At 43.6% G+C, this 12,422-nt stretch overlaps 1 protein-coding gene across 1 annotated transcript; it reads right to left on the bottom strand.

Moving 5' to 3' along the window:
- Nucleotides 1-1,655: 1,655 nt before the first annotated feature.
- LOC116863501 (cytochrome b-c1 complex subunit 2, mitochondrial-like) lies at nucleotides 1,656-7,886 on the bottom strand (the record flags this gene model as incomplete). Its single annotated transcript, XM_032850955.1, has 6 exons — nucleotides 7,830-7,886; nucleotides 4,444-4,527; nucleotides 4,209-4,358; nucleotides 3,908-3,972; nucleotides 2,062-2,118; nucleotides 1,656-1,821 (listed from the first exon to the last, which is right to left on the bottom strand). Coding segments are annotated over exons 1-6 (555 nt in total), but the record flags the coding sequence as incomplete, so codon positions are not given.
- Nucleotides 7,887-12,422: the final 4,536 nt, after the last annotated feature.

Below are 12,422 nucleotides of genomic sequence, written 5' to 3'. Positions count from 1 at the left end.
AAAAAAAAAAAAAAAAGAAGATATATGGAAGTGCCAGTGTTAAGTCCTATTGCTAGCTTGCAGGGGTGAGTGTACTCCTCGCTGGAGCACAAACACTGTCCCTGCTTCCCGTTTCAGTCAGTGCCTTTGCTCATTACTTGGGCAACCACCCTATGCCAGAACTGTTAGGTGCTGGAAATACAGAGATGAGTAAGACAAAATAAATGCCTGCCCTCGATATGTTGAGAGGGAAAATGGTGAAATTAGGCATGACGGGTGTACTAGAGCAAAAGAGCAACACGGGTGCAAGGGAAGGGTGGTGGGAATTGGAAAGAAGTAACAAGTAAAATCTGGAATGAGTCTTATAGAATGGGTAGGTGTTTACTAGGAGAGTGATTAGGGAGTGGCATTTCAGGCAGAGAAAACAGAGAAAGGCTTAAAGTATGACAATGGATTCCAAGGGAAATTGCAGCTGGGAAGGGAAGAAGGTAGCGCAAGAGGCAAGAGAGGTGGGGAGGGGCCAGACTGTGGAAGTTAACATACATGCTAAGTTGAAGAGTTTGAACTTTATCCCACAGACAGTAAGAAAGCTTTTAAGGATTTTCACATCGGAAGGTTTGCTGTAACTGCAATGTGGTAGACGGACTAAAGATGCAGACTTGGGGGCAGAGAGCAGCCAGGAGATGGCAGTAACTATCCAGGCAGAAAAGCTGAGGGCTGGAGCCTCATTGCTAACAGCAGGGAAGAAGTCACTATTGACACGTAAGTCATCTCTTCTACAATTCGGTATTTCTTTGGTGGAGGTCCAGAGTCAGAAGATCACACTCCTTTGTAAAACAAAGTAACACCATGAAATAATATTAGCTAGCATCAACCAAGCTCTCACTTTGCTCCAGACTCTTGACAGGCTTGCATTCTGGTTGAGGCCCATCCCACGCAGGGTCCCAGCAGCTGGTCACCTGTTCATACCTGAGTGGCCCACCTGCAAACCTCGGCTCCTCCTGAAGTTGTAGGACTTCTAAGAGCCAGGGGTGCTTATTTAATCATTTGTTTTGCTAGGCATACTTGTCAAGATTATATATTTAACATTATATAAACACAAAATATGAACACCAAGAAAGGTCTTATTTTTTAAAAAATTAGAGTATTTGCTTTGGAAAGATCCCGTAAAGGTAAGTGGCTAAATAGTAATACCAGCAGCAACCATGAACTGTTTCTGGGTTTGGTATCAACAAACTGTTGAAAAAACACCGTATTCTAAATTCTGAAACAGGGATTCTATAATTAACTTACATCCTATCAAAGATGAAAAACAATCAACAATATGAATGTGTAGAAACACTGGAATAATAGTTAAGAAACCAGACTGGTTTTGGAAAAGGCAGTTTTAAATGCAAGCAGAGAAAAATTTCAATGGCAATTTCTTTCCTCTACAAATTGATCATCTCAAAAACCCAAGTATCTTTTTTTTTAAAACAAGATTTCATTTATTTATTTGGCAGAGAGAGAGAGCACGCGCACAAGCAGGGGAAGCAGCAGAGGGAGAGGGAGACGCACGCTCCCTGCTATGCAGGAAACTCCATGTGGGGCTCGACCCCAGGATCCCAGGATCATGCATGACCGAAGCGGAAGGCAGACGTGAAACCGACTGAGCCACCCAGGTGCCCCTCAAAAACCCAGTATCTTAGAAGTGAACAGGATCTGAAAATGTACTTACGAGCCTGTGGATTCTGAAAAGCTACAGCTTTGTCAGTCCTTAGCTGAGACTGAAGGGCAGCCACTTCCCAACGACGAAATTCTGGTGATGTGGTGACATTGAGCAGGAACTCCATTAGAATATCACTACAGAAGACATCAAGATGAGAGCTTCGAGTCAAAAATTTAAAACCAATGTCCACGCTACATAAACGTAATGTTCTCGGTATTAAGTTTTAGGCCTTGTGGTAAGCACAATGTTCTACATTTCTGAGCAAGAACCCAAAACCAAAATCAGAGGTCATAAGGCAACATTAAAAAAGACGACACCTAAGCAGCTACGTGTTTCTTTAAAAGCAGGTGTCGTCAACCCATGCAGGTACTTACACATGGTCCCGCAGGCATTCCACAGTGTAGGCCATGCTTTCCCTGGTTGAAGTCACACTGCATCAGAAACAAATTACGGTGAAGTATCTAAATCAGAATAAGCTTTCCTTACATCTTTGTTAACCAATTCCTTTGGAAAAATTATTTTGAAGTATAAAAATACACATATGTATCGACTAAAATATACAATATTTAAGATTTTAAGGAAGGCAACCTTGACATGTTACACATGGATGCACCTTGAAGACATTATGCTAAGTGAAGTAAATCAGTCTTGGAAGAACAAATAACGTGATTCCATTTCAGGATGAACCTAGAAAAGTCAAAATCATAGAACGTAGAATGGTCACTGTAGGGGGTTGCCGGAAAAGAGTGGGGAGTTTCTGTTTAATAGCTAGAGTTTCAGTTGGGGAACATAAAAGACATCATGGAGATGGATGGTAGAGATGGTTTATTTTTTTAATTTTTTTTAAAGATTTTATTTATTTATTTGACAAGACAAGGATCACAGGTGGGCAGAGAGGCCTGTATAGAGAGAGGAAGGGAAGCAGGCTCCCTGCTGAGCTGAGAGCCTGATGTGGGGCTTGATCCCAGCACCCTAGGATCACGACCTGAGCCAAAAGCAGCCGTTTAACTGCCTAAGGCTCCCAGGTACTCCCCCTGCTTTTTTTAAAGTTAGCACTACATATTATTATTTTTTAAAAACTCAAACCTTAAAAAACATCTTGTTTTTCCACAAAATATTTAACTGGAATAATCTAGTTCATCCTTTAACTGCTATGTCCTGGGCTCATCTCATCACTAGATCAGACTTCACTTATCCCATTTCCCTGAAGATGGCATTTAATAAATTATTTCCAGGCTTGGGCGCCTGGGTGGCTCAGTGGGTTAAGCCACTGCCTTCCGCTCAGGTCATGATCTCAGGGCCCTGGGATCGAGTCCCTTGTCGGGCTCTCTGCTCAGCAGGGAGCCTGCTTCCTCCTCTCTCTCTCTGCCTGCCTCTCTACTTGTGATCTCTCTCTGTCAAATAAATAAATAAAATCTTAAAAAAAAAAAATAAAATAATAAATTATTTCCAGGCTTTACAAAAATAAATCGTATCTTTGCCCAGGTGGATTAACAACTTAATTTGCAAGATAGGCTCCTATTCAATATTACTAGATTTTCCTAGATTCTTTTCTACGTAGTGTATCAATTTATTCCACTAATCGTAGAAAAGATTCTCCCTCGTAACACGGCCAACACGATACGTCAGTCTGACGCGTAACTGCATCGCGTCGTGATTATAAGTAAAGATCAGTGTTTCTGGCTTCTGCCTCTGGGAATAGACTGTTCCTAGCCTTTGTCCATCCATCTGCTATTTGATTGTCTTCTAATCTGTAGGTCTTTATTTTTTCCAAAGAACCTTTTCTATGTTAGTTATGTTGCAAAACTTACTGCCAGTTACTTGAATTTTCACTTTAAGGCAAAAAGATGATTTACATTTTGATGTAGTTAAATTCAGTAGCCGCTGCCTTCTTTTTTTTTTTTAAGATTTTATTTATTTATTTGACAGACAGAGATCACAAAGAGGCAGAGAGGCAGGCAGAGAGAGAGACAGGAGGAAGCAGGCTCCCTGCTCCGCAGAGAGCCCGATGTGGGGCTCGATCCCAGGACCCTGGGATCATGACCTGAGCCGAAGGCAGAGGCTTCAACCCACTGAGCCACCTAGGTGCCCCCAGTAGCCTTCTTCTTGTGTCTGTTTAACAAATCCTTAACTGCCTTGATAAGACAGAAAAGTTCCCTTATAATCGAATACTTCCCGGTGTTTTCACTATTCATTTACTGTTACTTATTTTTAACAAACCTTAATTTACCACCAACTGCTTCAATTCCACGGGTTATCTTGAAAGATGAAGCTCCTTTAGTAGTCTGGAAAAAGAAAGAACAATTGTATTTTTAGGAATTTCTTAATGCCAAGTTGGCAAACATCACACTACGTCACAATCTAATGTCTAACTCTCATTAGATTCAAAAAGAACTTTATCTGCACAGCGGATCTTTTTTAGTTTCAGTATTATAAAACAAAACACACAACAGCTTTTCTTTTCTGTAGGACCGAGATACCATAGCATTCCGGAACTGAGTGAGACAGTAAAGATGCTTACCAAACTGGATGCAAGACGAAGCAGATGAGAGGTTCCTAAGTTGTTGGAGTCCTCATATCTGCTGCCAGCTTTAATGAACAAACCAATTCTTGAGGCAGGAGCATAGTTTTCCAGAGAAGCAATCACTAAGCCGTTTGGTAATTTGGTAAACTGTATTTAAAATAAAATGAGACGTGATCAACGCTTTTATATTACCAAAGACAGAAAGGCCAGTGAGCAACTCAGTGGGACTGACCTCAAGGTCCTGAGGCTGTGATGGCGCTCCTGCAGGGGCGGCCGTGGCTTTCACTTTGGGAGCAACTTTCAGGGAGTAAAATCTCTAAACACAAAAAAGACAGGTTACACACATTTCTCTCAAGAAAAGTGTCTTGTATTCTGGTGTGCCCAGAAACAGAAGGTGTTCAGTGATAAAATAACTTCATGGGGGTGGGAGGATTCAGCTAACTTATTACTTCCCAGCCGCTCTTAAATCCTTAATTTGTGATTTGTAGAGCCTGAAGAAATACCTAACCCTACATGTTCATTTTTTTAGAATGGAAAAAACCACTGTATTTTCTTTTCCCTGTTAACTATCTTTTTTTTTTTTTTTTTAAGATTTTATTTATTTATTTGACAGACAGAGATCACAAGTAGGCAGAGAAGCAGGCAGAGGGAGAGAAGGGGGAGAAGCAGGCCCATTGCCGAGCAGAGAGCCCGATGCTGGGCTCGATTCCAGGACCCTGAGATCATGACCTGAGCCGAAGGCAGAGGCTTAACCCACTGAGCCACCCAGGCACCCCCTCTGTTAACTATATTATTAAAGCTTCAGGTGCTTCTTTCTGGCTCCAAAATGCTTTGGAATTTTTTGAAAAAATGTAGGACTGCCCCATCCATACCCTTTCATAGATTTTAGCATTACTATTTTCCGTATCTGCCCAGAGTCTCATTTTCGTTTACTTCCCGAGTGAAATGACTTCATCTCTATAATCATTTTAGTAAACTTAAAACAGACAAAGTATACCAAGGAAAATTCCTCTAAGACCCCAATATTTCGCACAGTATCTTCACTCTCTTGGATGCTAGAGTAAGACCACACAACCAAGGGTTTTATTTCTCTAATACACATGTATATCACCCTGAGATTAACAACAGCTTCAGCGACAGCAGATTCCCAGTTCATTACATGCAGCCACTGAAAACATAAAAGTGTCCTCTTAAATGCTGGAAAATGGACCCAAAATGCCTCACTTTATTGTTTTTTGGGTAAATGACAAACAATGCTATCGAATTCATTCTAAGGTTCATGAGGTTATTAGAAGAGATGTTATCCCTGAATCAAATGAACGTACTGCTCGAGTTTCTGGAGGACTCCCATCAGAGGCTGCAGTGCCCCTGCGCTGGGATGTCCTCAAGAGCCGTTTGTAATATATTCAACATCAGTGCTGTACTGAGTTGGTTCCCAGTTTTCACTTGCTATTAGTACTTTTTAATTACAATCAGCTTTGTTTTACCATCAGTTTCATTTGCTGGGTGTGGTACAGTTAACCCTAGTTGTGATTTTTACCTTTTGAATCTCTAAAAAGTAAAATTTAAGACACGGGAGCATAGCCGTTCAAATACGAATCATCTAGAGTTCCATTGCCAAGGCTGAGGTGCTTTCACCTCAAGAAGCAGGGAAACTTTATGTACTGCCTATAATTTGTCCCGTTCCAATCAGCTGCAAAGATTTATCCTGGTAATTGTCAATTACTGGGTAACTTTAATAACAAAATATCTATAATAAATTTATTTGTTTGTAAAATGAGTGATATAATTAGAAACATTCAGTGCTTTCAAGTTTATTGCAATTTGTTTACACTGGTCCTCTCCAACTGTTATCTTTGAGTTCTTTTATCTACTGGGAAGTTGGGATGGATGGAATGGAGGAGTTTGGGGTTCTTTTGCCACTCTAGGCTGCTCTCAACATTCTTAATCACTGGTTTGTCCAGGTGTGCCAGTAAGGGTAATTTAGGCTAAAATTTAAATTACCTCCATTTGCAAAAATCCACAGTATATCTATTTATTTTTTTCTTTTTAAAGATTTCATTTTTATTTATTTGACAGACATACATCACAAGTAGGCAGAGAGACAGGCAGAGAGAGAGGAAGGGAAGCAGGCTCCCTGCTGAGGATGCAGGGCTCGATCCCAGGACACTGAGATCATGGCCTGAGCCAAAGGCAGAGGCTTAACCCACTGAGCCACCCAGGCGCCCCTCAGTATATCTATTTCAACATTAGGCACAGGGTAACTCCATTCCCTGCACCTCTGTCTAGCAGGTTACTGGTTACCTAGTAACCCAGATACTATTGGCTAGGTAATTTTTTTTTTTAAAGATTTTATTTATTTGACAGAGATCACAAGTAGGCAGAGAGGCAGGCAGGCAGGCAGAGAGGGGGAAGCCAGCTCCCTGCTTAGCAGAGAGGCGGATTCGGGGGCTCCATCCCAGAACCCTGGGATCCTGACCTGAGCTGAAGGCAGAGGCTTATCCCACGGAGCCACCCAGGCGCCCCAGGCTAGGTAATTTTTTGTTGTGGGGAGGATATGCTTATGCACTGCAAGATATTCAGAAGCATTTCTGTACTCTAGAGGCCAGCTGGCACTCCCTTACAGGTTGTTACAACCAAAAATGTTTTCAGATGTTGCCAACTATCTCCTGGGGCCAAAACTGGCCCAGCTGAGATTCTTAAAAGTGTTCCTCTCCTCCCCTCTTGATAACCAGCGCTCCACTGTGGTAGCACACTGACATGTGAGGCGTTTGCCCCAAGTAACAACTATGTATCGCTTGGGCTTGGTGGAGTCGTCTTAAGCAGCCCCCGAGGGCCGACCAAGAGGCCCTCCTAGACTTCTCTAACAAGTCATGGAGAAAAACACGTTATCCTGGGGCGCCTGGGTGGCTCAGTGGGTTTAAAGCCTCTGCTTTCAGCTCAGGTCATGATCACGGGGTCCTGGGATCGAGCCCCGCATCAGGCTCTCTGCTCCGCAAGGAGCCTGCTTCCTCCCCTCTCTCTCTCTGCCTGTCTGCCTACTTGTGATCTCTCTCTGTCAAATAAATAAAATCTTAAAAAAAAAAAAAAAACACGTTATCCTGGCAGAACACCATAATAAGTTCTAGAACAGTGATAAGCAGTATACATGCATTAGCTCATTTCTTCCTTAAAATTTTACTCATAAGCCCCCTTAACCGTCAGGGAAACTGATGCTCCGTGATACACTAAGAAGCAGAGGCCAGAGCTGACAGGGTGAGGGTTGGAGGGGTAGGTCTACGCCGGCCCCCTGGCCGCCGGGGCTCGCGGTTTCCACCTCCGGCAGGCAAGTGCAGCAGTGACCTTCAAAAGTTTCGCCACCGACTCGCTTCACCCCCGCTCTCAACCCCTTTCCCTATTCTCTTCAGGTTTTCCGGCGTTAGGTCTCTTGCTCGTAGCACGACCTGGACCTCCAACGCCCGACCCACCCGGCTTGCAGACCGCTTGGCCCGCAGAGTCCGTCTGAAGGGCAGACGGAAGCCCAAGGCCCCGGAGCTCCAAACCAAGCACCTCCGGTCCGTATCACCTTGCTGACAAACTGCTCCCCAACCCTGCCCCATGCCCGCCGGCTGTGCTCACCGAGAGGGACCTGGCTCTGCTTAGCAGCTTCATGGCTCAAGCTCGCTCTAACCCACGGTCACTGCCGGCTAGAAAGAAAGCAAGATGGTGGCCGACGAGAGGAGTTTCCCAGCTCCCCCCGCGCGCTCTTTCCCACGGCTGCTACGTGAGGAGGACTCTCTACGCGGACCGCGCTCTACTGCTCCCCGGAGGAGGTTGGGCCAGTCCAAGTCTTTCAAGACGCAGTATAGGCCGACGCAACGTTTTGTACGGAAATACTCAGAAGATTACTTATTTTGCCACTTTTTGAATTCTCGTCCCGGCCGGATATCCTGTATCCTGCACTCTGTAATCCTACTCTACGTCTAGGACTGCCCATCAACCCCCCACCCCGTCACTTTGGAATCTCCCGATCCGGATTGTCAAATGAGACGGCCCCTTTGCCCCAGATTCCACCTCAAACCTGCCCCCGAGCCCTGGCTTCTGCCGCTCCCCTCAAGTCTGTAGAGGAGACTGGGCACTGTAGAGAAGAGTCTCCGTATCTGTTTGCCTTTCTGAAGAGACCTGCGCTTCGAAGCCGAGCATGACTGCTTCTTGCTTGCTAAAGTCCTCACTAGATCATTAGACCTCTGAGGGTAGAGACCTTGACCGATGAACTCGCTGCTCTGACTGGCGGCACCGGCGGGAGACACAAATGGATGAATCCTGAAATTCAGGTAGTCCTCCCCGCTAAGGTCTCTGCTCTCGTGAAATTTATATTCTAGGCTGGGGCTACGTAGGAAACAAAAACCTAACTATAATTGTCATATGAGAAAAAAGGTTTTGAAGAGTAGGGGTGTACGCGGGGGGGTAACTTCTGAGCTGAAACCTGCCTATGGGGAGTCATGTCACTATCCGGAGGAAGAAAGTTCATTTTTCTGTGAATATTAACTGTGAATTCGCCTTGTGTCAGGCACAAGATTAAGGCGTGGTCTTTGTCCTTCAGGAACTTACAGTCTCTGCTACTGCAGCAAGGTTGGGAAATCAACAGCATCAGTACCATTTGGAGTTAGAAATGCAGAATCTCCATACTGAATCGAAATCTGCATTGTACAAGATTCATGTGCACATTAAAATTTCAGGAGGGCTGGTGGTGCTGCAGACATTTACAAGGGATAGACAAACTTATGTCTAGCTCCTTGGCCTGTGGCTGATTTACTTCACTCCTACAACTGTCTAACAGGATTTCCGGTGACATCTAAGACCCGACCTGGCCATTGAGTATCTGGTGCAAATCCAATTTCTGTGCCTTCAGGGGGCACCCGTCTCAATCCATACCACACAGGAGAGTGACCCAAAGTGTGGCAGACTTAACACGAATGGTGATGAGAAGCTTTTAAGTTGTTCATAAATGAACACTTCCATTTCAATAGTTGTACACTGTATGGCAAGCAATGCTGGTAATGAGTTTCCTCTTTAAATACACTGGCAAAAAGAGTAAAAGTAGGTTTAAACAACATTGAGTAAACTATAGGTGATAGATATGGCAAAAATCATGAAGGTGTTATACCAATGAGTGAGGCTGGGGAAACACTGCTCTGATCAAGTCGCCCACCTGCTTAAAATTTTTCAATGATTCCCCATGTTTTTCAGGATAAAGTTTAAATTCATTATTACGGGACATAAACCTCTGTTTCCAGTACTTTTTAAGCATTACCCCCAAATTAGTTGTACCCCTGAGAGTCCAGTCATTGGAACTACATCCAACAGTTCAACGTAGATGGGATACACACACACACACACACACCCCCCTATATAGAATGTTCCCTAATTCTTCAATTATACCACCATTCACACCTCAAAACATAACTGTGACCCAAACGAAAAATTCTGTTCAAATGTGGCAGGAACTGAATTATAATTCACAACATCAGCTACATAAAAAAAATTCTAAGTTTATGTGTATTTTGCACCACTATAACATTTACTATTAAGCTGTACATGCCAAAGTAGGACTGCCATCTTGTGGACAGACCTGACACTTTTTATCAGTGTCCTACCTACCTTGGTGACAGCTGCCCAAAAGAGGAGGAAGCTGTGTGTGTAGTTGACTCTGTCAAATAAATAAATAAAATATTTAAAATAAAAAAGATTTTAGGGGCGCCTGTGTGGCTCAGTGGGTTAAACCCTCTGCCTTCAGCTCGGGTCATGATCCCAGTGTCCTGGGATCGAGCCCCACATCGGGTTCCCTGCTCGGCGGGGAGCCTGCTTCCCTCTCTCTCTCTGCCTGCCTCTCTGCCTACTTGTGATCTCTGTCAAATAAATAAATAAATAAATAAATAAGATTTTAGGGGCGCCTGGGTGGCTCAGTGGGTTAAAGCCTCTGCCTTCGGCTCAGGTCATGATCCCAGGGTCCTGGGATCGAGCCCCACATCGGGCTCTCTGCTCAGCAGAGAGTATGCTTCCTCCTCTCTCTCTCTGTGCCTACTTGTGATTTCTGTCTGTCAAATAAATAAAATCTTTAAAATAAATAAATAAATAAAAATAAAAAGAAACAGACATGCTGTTTGCAGATTTATTTTTCTAGTCACATGTGATATTGCTGACTACATCCCCCTGTCCCTGTTCTATAAAAATGCACAGAAGTGGGAATAGGAAAACTGTAGATGTACAGGTCAGCTTTGTGTCCCTGAATTTGCACCAGGGAGAAGTTTCAAGGCGAAAAGATGCTTCTCTCACTTTATTCTTGACTGTATTTTTTTTCCCTGCCATTAATGATCTGCCCTTTAGGGATGCCTGGGTGGCTCAGTTGGTTGAGCTGCTGCCTTCGGCTTGGGTCATGATCCCAGGGTCCTGGGATCGAGTCCCGTGTCGGGCTCCTTGCTCGGCAGGGAGCCTGCTTCTTTCTTCGCCTCTGCCTGCTGCTCAGCCTGATTGTGCGCTCCCCCACTCTGAGAAATAAATAAATAAAATCTTTTAAAAATTTGCCCTTATATATTACTTATGGAGGAAATAATCCTCTCAGCAAGAAGGAGTTAGAACACTAGGATCCTGACAATTCCATCACAATTAAAATAAAAAATTTTTGCCAAGATGCCCTTCAACGGACGAATGCATAAAGAAGATATGGTCCATATATACAATGGAATATTATGCCTCCATCAGAAAGGATGAACACCCAACTTTTGTATCAACATGGACAGGACTGGAAGAGATTATGCTGAGTGAAATAAGTCAAGCAGAGAGAGTCAATTATCATATGGTTTTACTTACTTGTGGAGCATAAAGAATAACACGGAGGACATTGGGAGATGGAGAGAAGTGAGTTGGGGGAAATTGGAGGGGGAGACAAACCATGGGAGACTGTGGACACTGAGAAACAAACTGAGGGTTCTGGAGGGGAGGGGGTGGGGGATTGGGTGAGCCTGGTGGTGGGTATTATGGAGGGCATGTATTGTATGGAGCACTGGGTGTGGTGCATAAACAATGAATTCTGGAACATGGAAAAGAAATGAAATAAAAATTTAAAAAAGAGATACAATTTATATATATATATATATTTTTTTTAAAGATTTTATTTATTGACAGATATCACAAGGAGGCAGAGAGGCAGGCAGAGAGAGAGGAAGGGAAGCAGACTCCCCGCTGAGCAGAGAGCCCGATGCGGGGCTCGATCCCAGGACCCTGGGACCAAACCTGGGCCGAAGGCAGAGGGTTTAACCCACTGAGCCACCCAGGCACCCCTATATATATATTTTTTAAAGATTTTATTTATTTGACAGAGAGAGATCACAAGTAGGCAGAGAGGCAGGCAGAGAGAGGAGGAAGCAGGCTCCCTGCTAAGCAGAGAGCCTGATGTGGGGCTCGATCCCAGGACCCTGAGATCACGACCTGAGCCGAAGGCAGAGGCCCCAACCCACTGAGCCACCCAGGCGCCCGAAGAGATACAATTTTTAGAAGTATAAAACAATGAATAAAAAATTTTTGGAGGGCAGAGGATTTTTTTCGTTATTGTTAATTTTGAAATCTCTGAATTTCATCTCAGGAAAGCCAGATAGGAGCCAGACACCTGAACTTTCTTTTTTTTATCCCCTCCATGACCTAATTTGATTGGCCAAGCTCTAACATATTTCCATACTGGGTCAGGCTCCAATTTTCTTTCTACTCCAGGATATGGTCCTTGCCATAATGGAATTTGTAAGTGATTTGCTGGCTCGTTAGACCAGCGATTACACAGAGTAAGAAGAAAAAAAAAAAAACTATGGTAAAACAAGTATGGGAACAGATAACCAAAACATATCACTAGTCTAAACTCTGAAGTTGAATTGGTCTTTCTAAATACAAATCTGATTATGTCACCCTCTTGGCTTTCAGCAGAAGTTTACTGAATGCCTACTGTGTGCTTGGCACTGTGCAAAGTATGGGGATATGATTAACCACAGAGAGAAGACACAGGCATGGGGACATACAGGCTGGTTATCTCTAACAGTGGCCTGTCATTTACATGGAGAGGACATCTGCACTGTGCACACGTTTATTTGTTGGTTATGTATATAGTTACATCCCTCACACAAACAAATTCTACCTGAAAAATGAGAAGAGTGCTGTTAGTTAGCATTTCTTTTTTTTTTTTTT

The sequence above is a fragment of the Lontra canadensis genome, unplaced genomic scaffold (genome assembly GCF_010015895.1).
Source record: "Lontra canadensis isolate GAN:19392208 unplaced genomic scaffold, GSC_riverotter_1.0 scaffold1366, whole genome shotgun sequence".
Taxonomy (NCBI): domain Eukaryota; kingdom Metazoa; phylum Chordata; class Mammalia; order Carnivora; family Mustelidae; genus Lontra; species Lontra canadensis.
The sequence above is the reverse complement of the archived record's forward strand: the minus strand, read 5'-3'. Positions and strand labels throughout refer to the sequence as shown.